At 46.0% G+C, this 15,552-nt stretch overlaps 1 protein-coding gene across 5 annotated transcripts in view; it reads left to right on the top strand.

The window, feature by feature from the left end:
• Positions 1–15,552, top strand: part of POU2F2 (POU class 2 homeobox 2) — a 113,598-nt gene that overhangs the window by 85,647 nt on the left and 12,399 nt on the right. For all 5 annotated transcript variants that reach the window (XM_077259917.1, XM_077259918.1, XM_077259920.1 and 2 more), the window contains 3 exons: positions 4,582–4,641; positions 15,128–15,162; positions 15,265–15,300. In XM_077259917.1, coding sequence (XP_077116032.1) covers positions 4,582–4,641; positions 15,128–15,162; positions 15,265–15,300 — 131 coding nt within the window. The remainder of the gene's footprint in view (positions 1–4,581; positions 4,642–15,127; positions 15,163–15,264; positions 15,301–15,552) is intronic.

Genomic DNA, 15,552 nt, shown 5'->3' with positions numbered 1-15,552 from the left:
ACTATATGGTGGGTGTGACACTGTACGGTGGGTGTGACACTATACTGTGGGTATGACACTATGCGATGGGTGTGACACTACAGTCATGGCCAAAAGTTTTGAGAATGACACCAAAATTATATTTTCACATGATCTGCTGCCCTCTGGTTTTTATTAGTGTTTGTCTGATGTTTATATTACATACAGAAATATAATTGCAATCATATTATGAGTACCAATAGGTTATATTGACAGTTAGAATGAGTTAATGCAGCAAGTCAATATTTGCAGTGTTGACCCTTCTTCTTCAAGACCTCTGCAATTCTCCCTGGCATGCTCTCAATCAACTTCTGGACCAAATCCTGACTGATAGCAGTCCATTCTTGCATAATCAATGCTTGCATTTTGCCAGAATTTGTTGTTTTTTGTTTGTCCACCCGTCTCTTGATGATTGACCACAAGTTCTCAATGGGATTAAGATCTGGGGAGTTTCCAGGCCATGGACCCAAAATCTCTATGTTTTGTTCCATGAGCCATTTAGTTATCACCTTTGCTTTATGGCAAGGTGCTCCATCATGCTGGAAAAGGCATTGTTGGGCGCCAAACTGCTCTTGGACGGTTGGGAGAAGTTGCTCTTGGAGGACATTCTGGTACCATTCTTTATTCATGGCTGTGTTTTTAGGCAAGACTGTGAGTGAGCCGATTCCCTTGGCTGAGAAGCAACCCCACATGAATGGTTTCAGGATGCTTTACAGTTGGCATGAGACAAGACTGGTGGTAGCGCTCACCTCTTCTTCTCCGAATAAGCTGTTTTCCAGATGTCCCAAACAATCGAAAAGGGGATTCATCAGAGAAAATGACTTTGAACCAAGTCCTCAGCAGTCCACTCCCTGTACCTTTTGCAGAATATCAGTCGGTCCCTGATGTTTTTTCTGGAGAGAAGTGGCTTCTTTGCTGCCCTCCTTGAAACCAGGCCTTGCTCAAAGTGTCTCCGCCTCACAGTGCGTGCAGAAGCACTCACACCAGCCTGCTGCCATTCCTGAGCAAGCTCGGCACTGCTGGTAGTCCGATCCCGCAGCTGAAACAGTTTTAAGATACGGTTCTGGCGCTTGCTGGTCTTTCTTGGGCGCCCTGGAGCCTTTTTGACAACAGTGGAAGCTCTCTCCTTGAAGTTCTTGATGATGCGATAGATTGTTGACTGAGGTGCAATCTTTGTAGCTGCGATACTCTTCCCTGTTAGGCCATTTTTGTGCAGTGCAATGATGGCTGCACGTGTTTCTTTAGAGATAACCATGGTTAACTGAAGAGAAACAATGATACCAAGCACCAGCCTCCTTTTAGTGTCCAGTGATGTCATTCTTACTTAATCATGACTGATTGATCGCCAGCCCTGTCCTCATCAACACCCACACCTGTGTTAATGGATCAATCACTAAAACGATGTTAGCTGCTCCTTTTAAGGCAGGACTGCAATGATGTTGAAATGTGTTTTGGGGGTTAAAGTTCATTTTCTGGGCAAATATTGACTTTGCAAGTACAGTAATTGCTGTTAAGCTGATCACTCTGACATTCAGGAGTATATGCAAATTGCCATTAGAAAAAATGAAGCAGTAGACTTTGGAAAAATTTATATTTGTCTCATTCCCAAAATTTTTTGTATATGACTGTATACGGTGGGTGTGACACTATACGGTGGGTGTGACACTATACGGTGGGTTTTGCAAGTGGAAGAAATCATAAGTGCATGTCGCTCCTTTCAAAGCATAAGGCTATGTGCACACGTTGCGGATTTTGCTGCAGATCCGCAGCAGTTTTCCATGCGTTTACAGTACCATGTAAACCTATGGAGAACAAAATCCGCAGTGCACATTCTGCGGAAAAAAATGCACGGAAACCATTGTATGTCGGCCATATTTTCACATCTGTATCAGGTGTGTAAGTCCCAGCCCAGCGAGGGGTCTTGTGAACTAACATCACATATGCACCCAATAAAGCTATTAGTTTGGGATCACGAGTCCTGCGATCAGCTGTAGTGCAGGAAACACCGCTGTGCAGGCACATGAGTTACCGCTATATAGTACTGCATTGTGTTTCCCTTAATTGGCGGAGGCACTGGTAATTGGCAAATCTCGGTTCACTATGTCACAAGAACATAAAGGATTGAAATGGAAAAAAATGTATTTCCATGAGATACAATTTGATGCAGAAATGTAGCAGTGTCCATCTGTTTGTATTAGTGTGCTCAGATCAGTACATCGGAAATCAACAAATGAGTTAAAAAAATACTGTGAAAGTGATGCAGACTGATACATTTACAGGATGATGACATTGTATCCTCAGTCTAGACAGATGCGGAAAAAAGGACATGGACCCCACACCGTGCGAAATGTCAAGTTTACTGTTGGTTGCTTTAAGGACATGTTCACACCAAAACAGAACCATATGTGAACACAGCGTAAACCTTGCTGTACCTGGGATGATCCGTTTTGAATATTTTTTTTGCGCTGATCTTTAGAGACTTTTCATAACACTTACACGAGAGACGAGCAAAAGGATGATGTAGATAGAAACTTGACCTGAAAATATATTGGGATATGTTTTTGTGATGACCTTCAAAGACCAACTGCAAACAGCGAGTCATTTAGATTACTACATTACTGCTCCCGAGTTACATCCTGTAGTATACACCAGAGCTGCACTCACTATTCTGCTGGTGCAGTCACTGTGTACATACAGTACATTACTGATCCTGAGTTACATCCTGTATTATACCCCAGAGCTGCACTCACTATTCTGCTGGTGCAGTCACTGTGTACATACATTACATTACTGATCCTGAGTTACATCCTGTATTATACCCCAGAGCTGCACTCACTATACTGCTGGTGCAGTCACTGTGTACATACATTACATTACTGATCCTGAGTTACATCCTGTATTATATTCCAGAGCTGCACTCACTATTCTGCAGGTGCAGTCACTGTGTACATACATTACATTACTGATCCTGAGTTCCATCCTGCATTGTACTCCAGAGCTGCACTCACTATTCTGCTGGTGCAGTCGCTGTGTACATACATTACATTACTGATCCTGAGTTACCTCCTGTATTATACCCCAGAGCTGCTCTCACTATTCTGCTGGTGCAGTCGCTGTGTACATACATCACATTACTGATCCTGAGTTACCTCCTGTATTATACCCCAGAGCTGCACTCACTATTCTGCTGGTGCAGTCGCTGTGTACATACATTACATTACTGATCCTGAGTTACATCCTGTATTATATCCCAGAGCTGCACTCACTATTCTGCTGGTGCAGTCACTGTGTACATACATTACATTACTGATCCTGAGTTACATCCTGTATTATACTCCAGAGCTGCACTCACTATTCTGCCTGATAGGTCTGGATCATGATTTCATACATATAGATTTACCTAGATTGGTCATTAGTCCCTGCTCTATATCTGCACTATTGTCAGACCTGAAATGTTAGGTCAATGGGTCAGATTTACAAGTATTGAATAGTGTTACAATTCTGGGTACACGGAGATGTCTATGTGCACGCTGCATGGGACGCTGTGGTATTTCTTAAGTACCGTGTGTATTTTTAGTTTATTTTTCGGTAAATCGACTTATAGCAGGGAAACCAGAAGCAGAAGTGAGAGTTTCCCCATCAGCCTCCTTGAGAAAATCAGTAAGCCCCACAACTTCTTGAACACAGAGGGGCTATAAAGAAAATATGTAATGCTTATTATGTCACTAGTGCACAGATTAGTCGTGCTTGTTCTTTGCAGCATTCACATGAGCGCTGCTGCTTATCACTTCCTTCCTTTAGCGATCATGTGACTGTTGCAGCCAATCACTGCTTCAGCAGTCATATGCTATCAACACAGTGGCCGGCGATTGGCTCCAGTGGTCATATCTGCAGGATGTAAGCAGACACCGTTGGGGGCCACCAGAGTGTTGCAGCAGGGCATTGAAGAGGTGAGTATAGTTCATTTTATTATTATTTTTAGCCCATTCACTTTTTTCACAAATTCTGGAAAACCCCTTTAAACTAGAAAAGTCACACGTGTTTCCAGCTTTAGGATGGAGAATATCAATTCACAATTTCTAGTGTGTGGACAAAATGGATCTACAGTCATGGCTGAAAGTGTTGGCACCCTTGAAATTGTTCTAGAAATTGAAGTATGATGCTTGTTCAAACTCACCTGTGGCAAGTAACAGCTGTGGTCAGTATGAATGTCACACCTGAAACCAGCTAAAAAGGGGAGAAGTTGACTCAATCTTTGGGTTATGTGTGTGCCACACTAACCATGGAGACCAGTAAGAGGAGAAGAGAACTGTCTGAGGACGTGAGAACCAAAATTGTTGAACAATGTCAACAATCTCATCTGGAATGTTGCACCACTCTTCGTTGTAAAATACTCCAGGTCGCTCATATTTGAAGGCGCAATCATTTTCAGGGAGAAATACTTCATTTAGTGGAAGAATTGCAAGGGGGCCAACACTTTTGGCCATAACTGTATATAAGCACTACCTATAAATATATCTGTACACTTGAGTTTTGATCAACCGTCTCACTTTCTGTCTACAGAAATAAGAATGTCGAAACCGGGACACCTCGGCAAATTGCACGCAGAAGGGGGTGTAGCAGGTAATAGCCTTTCTTCTGTCTGTTTGTGACACTGAAGGATAGTGATTTTCACCCCACCCCCACTCCTAAAGTAGGCGTCGTTGGCAGAATATAAAGAGGTGATTTCCTACATTTGAGACCGCCAGTCCATGAAGGTTTATACTGCCCACCAGGACTGTGGAGTCAGTAAGCCAAACCTCTGATTCCTCAATTTCCATGACTCTGACTCAACCAAAATGGTTTCCGACTCCATGACTCCAACTCCACAGCCCTACCAGGGCTGAGTCAGTAAGCCAAACCTCCAACTCCTTGATTTCCATGGCTCTGACTCCATGACTCCGACTCCACAGCCCTGCCAGGGCTGAGTCGGTAAGCCAAACCTCCGACTTCTCAATTTCCATGACTCCATCTCCACCAAAATGGGCTCCAACTCCATGACTCCAACTCCACGGCCCTGCCAGGGCTGAGTCGGTAAGCCAAACCTCCGACTCCTCAATATCCATGGCTCTGACTCCATGACTCCGACTCCACAGCCCTGCCAGGGCTGAGTCAGTAAGCCAAACCTCCGACTCCTCAATTTCCATGACACCGACTCTGACTCCACCAAAATGGTCTCCGACTCCACAGCCCTGCTGCCCAAGATTATACTGACTGTAGAATTCACAAGTAGTTCCATTAGTAAAGGGAAATTTATATTCAGGGGTGGAATGAGGGGCTGGAAAACCAAAATGATGTAAAGCGAAGCTGCAACTTATCCCATTACCAGATCATGTGCGGTCGCCTGCAAGCAACATCATGATTTTTTTAATCAATTTTTGATTGTTAATTTACAGGGAACACAATCTTTCCTTGCCATTGTTATTGCAAATCAAGTTATCCCACGAAGCGCTGCCGGTCTCCTTAAGAAAAGCCAGCCCCCTAGTAATGATATAGCACACTATACCATGCTGTATGATGCCACCATATGGCTACAACTCTTTTTCTGTGTTATTTCCAAAATTAAAGTTAGGGAAGTCCAGTTTTGATTTTTTTTTTAGACTGTGGGAATCTCTACCCATTGAGGAAGTCCTTTCCTGTATATTATAGTAGTCGACTAGAAGAACCGTACTTTTTACGTGAACAGTTCCCACCGTACTGAGTAGGGTTCACATATATGGTGGGAACCACCTCCTGTATCACACACGGTGTAATTAAGAAGTTTATCTTCTGTTTTTATATTTTTTTTACTGTTGTCACAATTGCTGACTGGCCATATTTTATACACCATTATTGTAATGCAGCCACACGGAGGTGCGGGGGATTAATAAGCTAAATTGGGGTAAAAAATAGCAAAACTGGGAAAATTAAAAAAAAAAAAAAAATCAGATCCCTCAGAATTTTATCTGTTTGCTCTCATAAGAGCATAGGGTTGAGCGACTTTCATTTTTTTAAGATCGAGTCGGGTTTTGCGAAACCCGACTTTGTCCAAAGTCGAGTCGAGTGAAGTCGGCCGATTATCGCGAAAAGTCGGGGATCGACCGAAACATGAAACCCAATGCAAATCAATGGGGAAGCATAGTCGGCAGTGAGTGGAGGCCAGGAAAACACCTACAGTGCCCATTTTAATGCCAAAAACATCCATTCTTGTTTCTGAAGCTTGTCAATCTTAATTAACTTTATAATAATAGTTGGGCATTGGAAATTGGGGGTCATTTGGCAAAAGTTGTGGGGGGTAGGGCTGCTTCAAGGTTTTAGTGGGCCCAGGAAACGTGGACTACGTCACGGCGGTGGAGCAGTGAGAGGTATTTCAACTTTGCAAGTGCTGTGATCCTGAGCAAGCAGGGAGGCCCACTCGTTCGCATTGGCACTGGCACAGGGCCCCTCAAAGTACGGTGGTGTGTTTTGCACGGAGGGGGTGCCTCCCACCGGCAGCGACACTTTTGCGTACTCTGAGGGGCCCTGTGCCTGTGACGTCGCCAACGAGTATGCCCCCCTACCTGTTGAAGAAACCTGCAATTTCATCTGCACCTTCCTCTTTGTCCCTGTGTAAGGTGGTATAGTATGCGGGAAGGGGAACCTGATTTCAGCAGGGTCAGATTGTGGCTGTGTAGCGTGCAAGGGGAATGTAGTGGTCTGGGTCAAAGTACCACAAGACTCATCTAGCACCGGCTGGGCAATGGGCAGGATGAGGCGGAAACACTGATATAGGCCCAAATAATAAAGTGGGTAAAATGCAGGTCAAAATTGGTAACAGGACTAACCAGGTGGCATTGCTTAGTTCAGTGGAGTAGAAAACCCAGGAGCGGCAGACAGACACCATTAGTAGGGCCGAACCACACTAGTAGGCCCTATGCAGTTTAATATTACAAATGAAGGCCTGAAGATTAAAGGTCAGGAAAATAACACAGGACAACACCAAGGTGCGGCACACACCGTTACTAGGCCCAACCAAAGTAGTAGGCCAACTGCAGTTTAATTATTTAAAATGTAAGCCGAAAGCCTGAACATTGAAGGTTGGGACAACAAAACAGGAGAAAACCCAGTAGCGTCAGACACCGTTTTAAGGGCCCAACCACACATTTTAAAAACAACTACTTAACGAGAGCTTTAAGATTGAAGCTCAGCTTTATACAGTGGAGGACAACACCATGGAGCGGCAGACACCGTTAGTAGGCACCAACCACCAATTTTTACCAACAGATACTTAATGAGAGCCAGAAGGTTGAAGCTCAGACAAGGAAACCTGGAGGAGAACACCAAGGAGGAGGAGAACACCAAGGAGGAGGAGAACACCGTTACTAAGCCCCAACCCAAGTAGTATGGCAACTGTAGTGTTAAATTTAAAAATACTTAATGAGAGCCAGAAGGTTGAAGCTCAGATTTATACAGTGGAGGACAACACCAGGGAGCGGCAGACACCGTTAGTAGGCCCCAACCACCAATTTTTACCAACAGATACTTAATGAGAGCCAGAAGGTTGAAGCTCAGATTTATACAGTGGAGGACAACACCAGGGAGCGGCAGACACCGTTAGTAGGCCCCAACCACCAATTTTTACCAACAGATACTTAATGAGAGCCAGAAGGTTGAAGCTCAGATTTATACAGTGGAGGACAACACCAGGGAGCGGCAGACACCGTTAGTAGGCCCCAACCACCAATTTTTACCAACAAATACTTAATGAGAGCCAGAAGGTTGAAGCTCAGATTTAGACAGTGGAGGACAACACCAGGGAGCGGCAGACACCGTTAGTAGGCCCCAACCACCAATTTTTACCAACAAATACTTAATGAGAGCCAGAAGGTTGAAGCTCAGATTTAGACAGTGGAGGACAACACCAGGGAGCGGCAGACACCGTTAGTAGGCCCCAACCACCAATTTTTACCAACAGATACTTAATGAGAGCCAGAAGGTTGAAGCTCAGATTTATACAGTGGAGGACAACACCAGGGAGCGGCAGACACCGTTAGTAGGCCCCAACCACCAATTTTTACCAACAAATACTTAATGAGAGCCAGAAGGTTGAAGCTCAGATTTAGACAGTGGAGGACAACACCAGGGAGCCGCAGACACCGTTAGTAGGCCCCAACCACCAATTTTTACCAACAGATACTTAATGAGAGCCAGAAGGTTGAAGCTCAGATTTATACAGTGGACGACAACACCAGGGAGCGGCAGACACCGTTAGTAGGCCCCAACCACCAATTTTTACCAACAAATACTTAATGAGAGCCAGAAGGTTGAAGCTCAGATTTAGACAGTGGAGGACAACACCAGGAAGCGGCAGACACCGTTAGTAGGCCCCAACCACCAATTTTTACCAACAAATACTTAATGAGAGCCAGAAGGTTGAAGCTCAGATTTAGACAGTGGAGGACAACACCAGGGAGCGGCAGACACCGTTAGTAGGCCCCAACCACCAATTTTAACCAACAAATACTTAATGAGAGCCAGAAGGTTGAAGCTCAGACAAGGAAACCTGGAGGAGAACACCAAGGAGGAGGAGAACACCAAGGAGGAGGAGAACACCCAGGAGCGGCAGACATCACTAGTAGGCCCCAACCAAACTAGTAGCCCAAATGCAGTTTCCTATTTTTTAAAAAAGCCCGAAAACCTGAATTGAGGACAATTTGAATTAGGGACTGCAGACAGAGTTAGTAGGCTGTCCCCTGTGGACCATGCATCCACCACATTAACCCATTGCGCCGTAATGGACACGTAACCTTCCGTGGCCATGCCTACAGGTCCATGCGTCTGTTGTCAGGTGCACCTTTGTACTCACAGATTGCCAGAGTGCATGGACAATGCGGTCTTTTACATGCTGGTGGAGGGTTGGGATGGCTTTTCTCGCAAAAGAAGTGTCAACTGGGTAGCTCATAGCGTGGTACAGCGTAGTCCATCATGGCTTTATTAATATTAAATAAAATTAAAAAATAGGCTCTATGCATTTTAAAATAGGTTCCAGGGGTACACGGGCAGCATTGGTGTGGTCAGCGGAGGACGATTGCAAGGAGGGACCGCAGACAGGCTTACTGGGCCTAAAATAAATAAAAATAGGCTCTATGCAGTTTTAAATAGGTTACATGGGTACACAGGCAGCATTGGTGTGGTCAGCGGAGGACGATTGCAAGGAGGGACCGCAGACAGGCTTACTGGGCCTAAAATAAATAAAAATAGGCTCTATGCAGTTTTAAATAGGTTACATGGGTACACAGGCAGCATTGGTGTGGTCAGCAGAGGACGATTGCAAGGAGTGTCTGACACAGTTAGTACTCCCAAAAAATAAATATATGTTAATGTCTCACAAAACAACTAAACAAAAAAACTAAAGTGTGGCATACTTAGGTACAGGGGTGGGCTCATCTGCTGAGTTTCTGACATAGTAATTTGGCAGTAAGTATTTACTGGTGTCAATATAGGACACTGACCCAGACTATTTTAACTAGCATCATAGATGTCAACAAATTGGTATTGTCAGTGCCAGGCATTGAAGGATGTCAGCGCATAGACTAAACATTGGTGGAGCTGTGAGAGATAATTTTGCACGTGGTAGAGCACAGTTTGAGCGCCACCACCGCCAGAGACACTTTATTGTACTATGAGGGACCCAGTGGCAGTGCCGTCGACCAAAAGCGGGCACACCCACCTCTTCAGACAAACGGCACTCTAACGGGTGCTTGCGCCAAGTGGCGAGACCACGGCCCCGTGGGGGGAGTTTTCCCATTGAGGGAGGTGTAAACATGTCGTATGCTGGACAAACAGCTGCTGCAAATTAAGAGATTAGAACACTCAGTAAGACCAGTCCACAAGCAAGACCTTTTTATAGGAAAGCTAGGTGTCAGCCGGTAAAGGTGGGGCAAAATAATTTGAAATCCAGGAGTGGTTCATTTTAATGAAGGTTAGATCATCCACATTTTGGGTAGCCAGACGAGTCCTTTTTTCGGTTAATATTGAACCAGCAGCACTGAATACTCTTTCTGATAGCACACTAGCTGCTGGGCAAGCAAGCTCCTGCAATGCATATTCTGCCAATTCAGGCCAGGTGTCTAATTTGGATGCCCAGTAATCAAATGGGAATGACGGTTGAGGGAGAACATCGATAAGGGATGAAAAATAGTTAGTAACCATACTGGACAAATGTTGTCTCCTGTCACTTTGAATAGATGCTGCAGTACCTGTCCTGTCTGCGGTCATTGCGAAATCACTCCACAACCTGGTCAGAAAACCCCTCTGTCCAATGCCACTTCTGATCTGTGCACCTCTAACACCTCTGCCCTGTAGCCCCCTGCAGCTCGTGTGAGAACCATCACCGGTGCTGTGTGCTGGGAATGCCTGAATCAAACGGTCTACAAGAGTTGCTTGTTTGGTTTCTAATATTTGTTCGAGGTTCTTATGTGGCATAATATTTTGCAATTTGCCTTTATAGCGAGGGTCAAGGATGCAGGCCAACCAGTAATCGTCATCGGTCATCATTTTAATAATGCGTGGGTCCCTTTTGAGGATACATAGGGCATAATCCGCCATGTGGGCCAAAGTTCCAGTTGTCAAATTTGCGGTTGTGCTGGTTTGAGGGGCAGTTACAGGCAAATCTACGTCACTTGTCTCCCTTAAAAAACCAGAACCCGGCCTTGCAACGCCACTAATTTCTGTTGGCCCAGGAGAAGCTTCCTCATTAAAAAAGTACTCATCCCCATCATCCTCCTCGTCCTCTTCGTCCTCTTCGCCCGCTACCGCGTCCTCTACACGGCCCTGACCAGTCAATGGCTGACTGTCATCAAGGCTTTCCTCTTCCTCGGCTGCAGACGCCTGCTCCTTTATGTGCGTCAAACTTTGCATCAGCAGACGCATTAGGGGGATGCTCATGCTTATTATGGCGTTGTCTGCACTAACCAGCCGTGTGCATTCCTCAAAACACTGAAGGACTTGACACAGGTCTTGTAGCTTCGACCACTGCACACCTGACAACTCCATGTCTGCCATCCAACTGCCTGCCCGTGTATCCTCCCACAAATACATAACAGCACGCCTCTGTTCGCACAGTCTCTGAAGCATGTGCAGTGTGGAGTTCCACCTTGTTGCAACGTCGATGATTAGGCGATGCTGGGAAGGTTCAAAGACCGCTGATAGTTCTGCATACGGCTGGAGTGTACGGGCGAACGGCGGATATGCGAGCAAAGTCTGCGCACTTTGAGGAGCACGTCGGGTAACCCCGGATAACTTTTCAGGAAGCACTGCACCACCAGGTTTAAGGTGTGAGCCAGGCAAGGAATGTGTTTCAGTTGGGAAAGGGCTATGGCAGCCATGAAATTCCTTCCGTTATCACTCACTACCTTGCCTGCCTCAAGATGTACAGTGCCCAGCCATGACTGAGTTTCTTTCTGCAAGAACTCGGACAGAACTTCCGCGGGGTGTCTGTTGTCGCCCAAACACTTCATTGCCAATACAGCCTGCTGACGCTTGCCACTAGCTGTCCCATAATGGCACACCTGGTGTGCAACAGTGGCAGCTGCGGATGGAGTGGATGTGCGACTGCGGTCTGTGGACGAGCTCTCGCTTCTGCAGGAGGACGAGGAAGAGGAGTAGGGGGGGCGAACGCCTACAGCCAACTGTTTCCTTGACCGTGGGCTAGGTAGAACTGTCCCGATATTGCTGTCCCCTGTGGACCCTGCATCCACCACATTGACCCAGTGTGCCGTGATGGACACGTAACGTCCCTGGCCATGCCTACTGGTCCATGCATCTGTTGTCAGGTGCACCTTTGTAGTCACAGACTGCCTGAGTGCATGGACGATGCGGTCTTTAACATGCTGTTGGAGGGCTGGGATGGCTTTTCTAGAAAAGAAGTGTCGACTGGGTAGCTCGTAGCGTGGTACAGCGTAGTCCATTAGCGCTTTGAAAGCTTCGCTTTTAACTAACCGGTATGGCATCATCTCTAATGAGATTAGTCTAGCAATGTGGGCGTTCAAACCCTGTGTACGCGGATGCGAGGATGAGTACTTCCTTTTCCTAACAAGAGTCTCATGTAGGGTGAGCTGGACTGGAGAGCTGGAGATCATGGAACTAGCGGTGGTGCCGGTGGACATGGCAGACTGAGAGAGGGTTGGAGATGGTATTCTTGCCGGTGCCCTACATGCAGTGTTTCCTACTACGAACCTGGTGATTCCCTGACTGCTTTGGCCTGGAGACAAAAGCTGCACAGATACTGCAGGTGTTGCGGGAAATGGTGGGCTTACAGTGAGGGAAGGGATGTAGCGTTGCTGACTAGCTTCATTGGCCGAGGGTGCTGCAACCTTTAGGCACGTTTGGTAGTTAGTCCAGGCTTGCAAATGCATGGTGGTTAAATGTCTATGCATGCAACTTGTATTTAGACTTTTAAGATTCTGACCTCTGCTTAAGGTAGTTGAATATTTTTGACAGATGACTTTGCGCTGATCATTTGGATGTTGTTTAAAAAAATGCCAGACTGCACTCTTTCTACTATCGGATACCTTTTCAGGCATTGCAGACTGAGCTTCTTTAACCAGATGGCCACGCTGTCCTCCAACTGGTTTTGGTTTTGCCACGCGTTTTTGGCCAGATACGGGCCCGGCAGATGGTACCTGTTGTGATGTTGATGCCTGCTGCGGCTCCTCCTCCTCCTCCACTTCAGAACTACTGCCGCCTGCACCCTGTTCCCCCAATGGCTGCCAATCGGGGTCAACAACTGGGTCATCTATGACCTCCTCTTCTATCTCGTGTGCAACTTCGTCTGTGTCACCGTGTAAGCCGGTGGTATAGCGTTCGTGACGGGGCACCATAGTCTCAGCTGGGTTTGATTCTGGCTCAGTACACTGCGAGGGCAATGTTCTGGTCTGAGTCAAAGGAACAGCATAGTAATCTGGCTGTGGCTGTGCATCAGTGCACTCCATGTCCGATTCAACTTCTAATGGGCATGGCCTGTTAACTGTTTCACTGTCTAACCCAGGAACGGTATGTGTAAAGAGCTCCATGGAGTAACCCGTTGTGTCTCCTGACGCATCCTTCTCTCTTGTTCTGGGTGAAAAAGACAAGGAAGCGACTTGTCCCTGACCGTGAACATCCACTAACGACGCGCTGCTTTTACATTTAGCACTTTCAGAAGAGGAGGCAAAAGAGCTAGAGGCTGAGTCAGCAAGGAAAGCCAAAACTTGTTCTTGCTGCTCCGGCTTTAAAAGCGGTTTTCCTACTCCCAGAAAAGGGAGCGTTCGAGGCCTTGTGTAGCCAGACGACGAACCTGGCTCAACAACTCGAGACTTAGGTGCTGTACTGCTTTTACCACGACCACCTGATGCTCCACCACCACTACCATCATTACCAGCTGACAATGACCGCCCACAGCCACGACCTCTTCCACCAGACTTCCTCATTGTTTGCAAAACGTAACCAAAGTAACGGTATTTGTTACTGTAAAACAACTTATAAGGTGAACTCTAACTTCTGTAGGATTTATATACACCTTTATAGGTGGCTGACACTGAAAGGAAAACCAGGCCCAATGTTACACACTAGGTTTTCTGTGCCCCAATAATTTGAGACAGATGGCACACACAGGACCGGCACTCAAGCAGAAATGCCAATCTTAATCTTCCACTATTTTTTTTTTTTTCAGGGAGAATTTAAAAAAAAAATAAAAAAAAAATGGCCCAGTATTACACACTAGGTTTTCTGTGGCACACAATGAGAGACAGATGCCACACACAGCACTGGCACAGAGGCAGACTTGCCAATCTTTATCTCCCACTATTTATTTATTTTTTTCAGGGAGAATAAAAAAAAAAAAAAAAGGCCCAGTATTACACACTAGGTTTTCTGTGGCACACAATAAGAGACAGATGCCACACACAGCACTGGCACAGAGGCAGACTTGCCAATCTTTATCTCCCTGCAGTAATCTCAGAAAAGTATGGCAGGCAGCTATAAAAAGGACAGCTGCACACAAAAGTGTGGACAAACAAACAAGATAGCTGTGCAGAAAGGAAAGAACAACAGGATTTGTGCTTTGAAAAAAGCAGTTGGTTTGCACAGCGGCGTACACACACAGCAACGCAGCTATCAGGGAGCCTTCTAGGGCAGCCCAATGAGCTACAGCGCTGAGGAAAAAAAATGTAGCTTCCACTGTCCCTGAAAACAAAAGGTGGTGTTGGACAGTGGAAATCGCTACAGCACAAGCGGTTTGGGGGTGAATGTACCCTGCCTAACACTATCCCTGCTTCTGACGAAGCGGCAGCAACCTCTCCCTACGCTCAGATCAGCAGCAGTAAGATGGCGGTCGGCGGGAACGCCCCTTTATAGCCCCTGTGACTCCGCAGAAAGCAAGCCAATCACTGCAATGCCCTTCTCTAATATGGTGGGGACTGAGATCTATGTCATCACGCTGCCCACACTCTGCGTCCACCTTCATTGGCTGAGAAATGGCGCTTTTAGCGTCATTGAAACGCGACTTTGGCGCGAAAGTCGCGTACCGCATGGCCGACCCCACACAGGGATCGGGTCGGGTTTCATGAGACGCCGACTTTGCCAAAAGTCGGCGACTTATGAAAATGACCGATCCGTTTCGCTCAACCCTACTTATGAGACAACTGTTGTGGCAGAAAAAAGATGCTGAGTAATTTGCAACCATATGCTCTTCTGTCGCCACTTTCCAAAAGTTTAGCGAGAGGGGAAGACGCTCTGCAGCTTGGATATCTTTTATATTTTATCCCTGAATTTGGCGTAAATTATGGTTCCCGCTACATGGGTGCAGTAGTTTGAATTCTGGCCAATTTGCACTTTTCCTCACCACTTTTCAGAGGTGCCTGGAGGGGCAATGGCATCTCACAGCCTAAAAGATTCATGCCACATATTGGCGTAAATAATGGCGCACATATACGCCAGCACATAACCAGGCACAGATTTCGTATTTTGATTCATCAAATGTATTAAGAGACGTGGGCATCCTGTGGCGAAAACAATACATCACCCGTCCTCACGTGCTCTTTGTGATTAATCTGTATACTTTTTGTTTTCACAGACAGTGAAAGGAACGGTGCAGACTCTTTACATGAGGTACGGGGTCGTTTTCATTTTCACCACGGTTACAAGTCTCGGTTATGATTTCATTGTTGAAATCTGTGTGTGATATTAATCTTTTTTTTTTTTCATTTTTAGCAAAACAAGGGATCTCCCTTCTCAATGTCTCCAAAGGTATGTAGGAGGATCCTTAAACTTCCAATACACTTTGAGTAGCTCTACACCAACAAATTTCACCCTTCATACTCATGTTGATTTTTTTTGTCGATATGGTTGAGTATGTTAAAAGCCAACATGCCCAATCCTTTGGGATGTCCACCCATATACACAGGTCGCCCACACAACTTAGATATTTGTTGGCTAAATGTCGACTGTTCTTCTTGACTGGACCGAAAGCACGTGTCTTTAAGGCTGCCGTCACACTAG

Source organism: Ranitomeya variabilis, chromosome 4 (genome assembly GCF_051348905.1).
Source record: "Ranitomeya variabilis isolate aRanVar5 chromosome 4, aRanVar5.hap1, whole genome shotgun sequence".
In the NCBI taxonomy this organism is placed as follows: Eukaryota; Metazoa; Chordata; class Amphibia; order Anura; family Dendrobatidae; genus Ranitomeya; species Ranitomeya variabilis.
The sequence above is the reverse complement of the archived record's forward strand: the minus strand, read 5'-3'. Positions and strand labels throughout refer to the sequence as shown.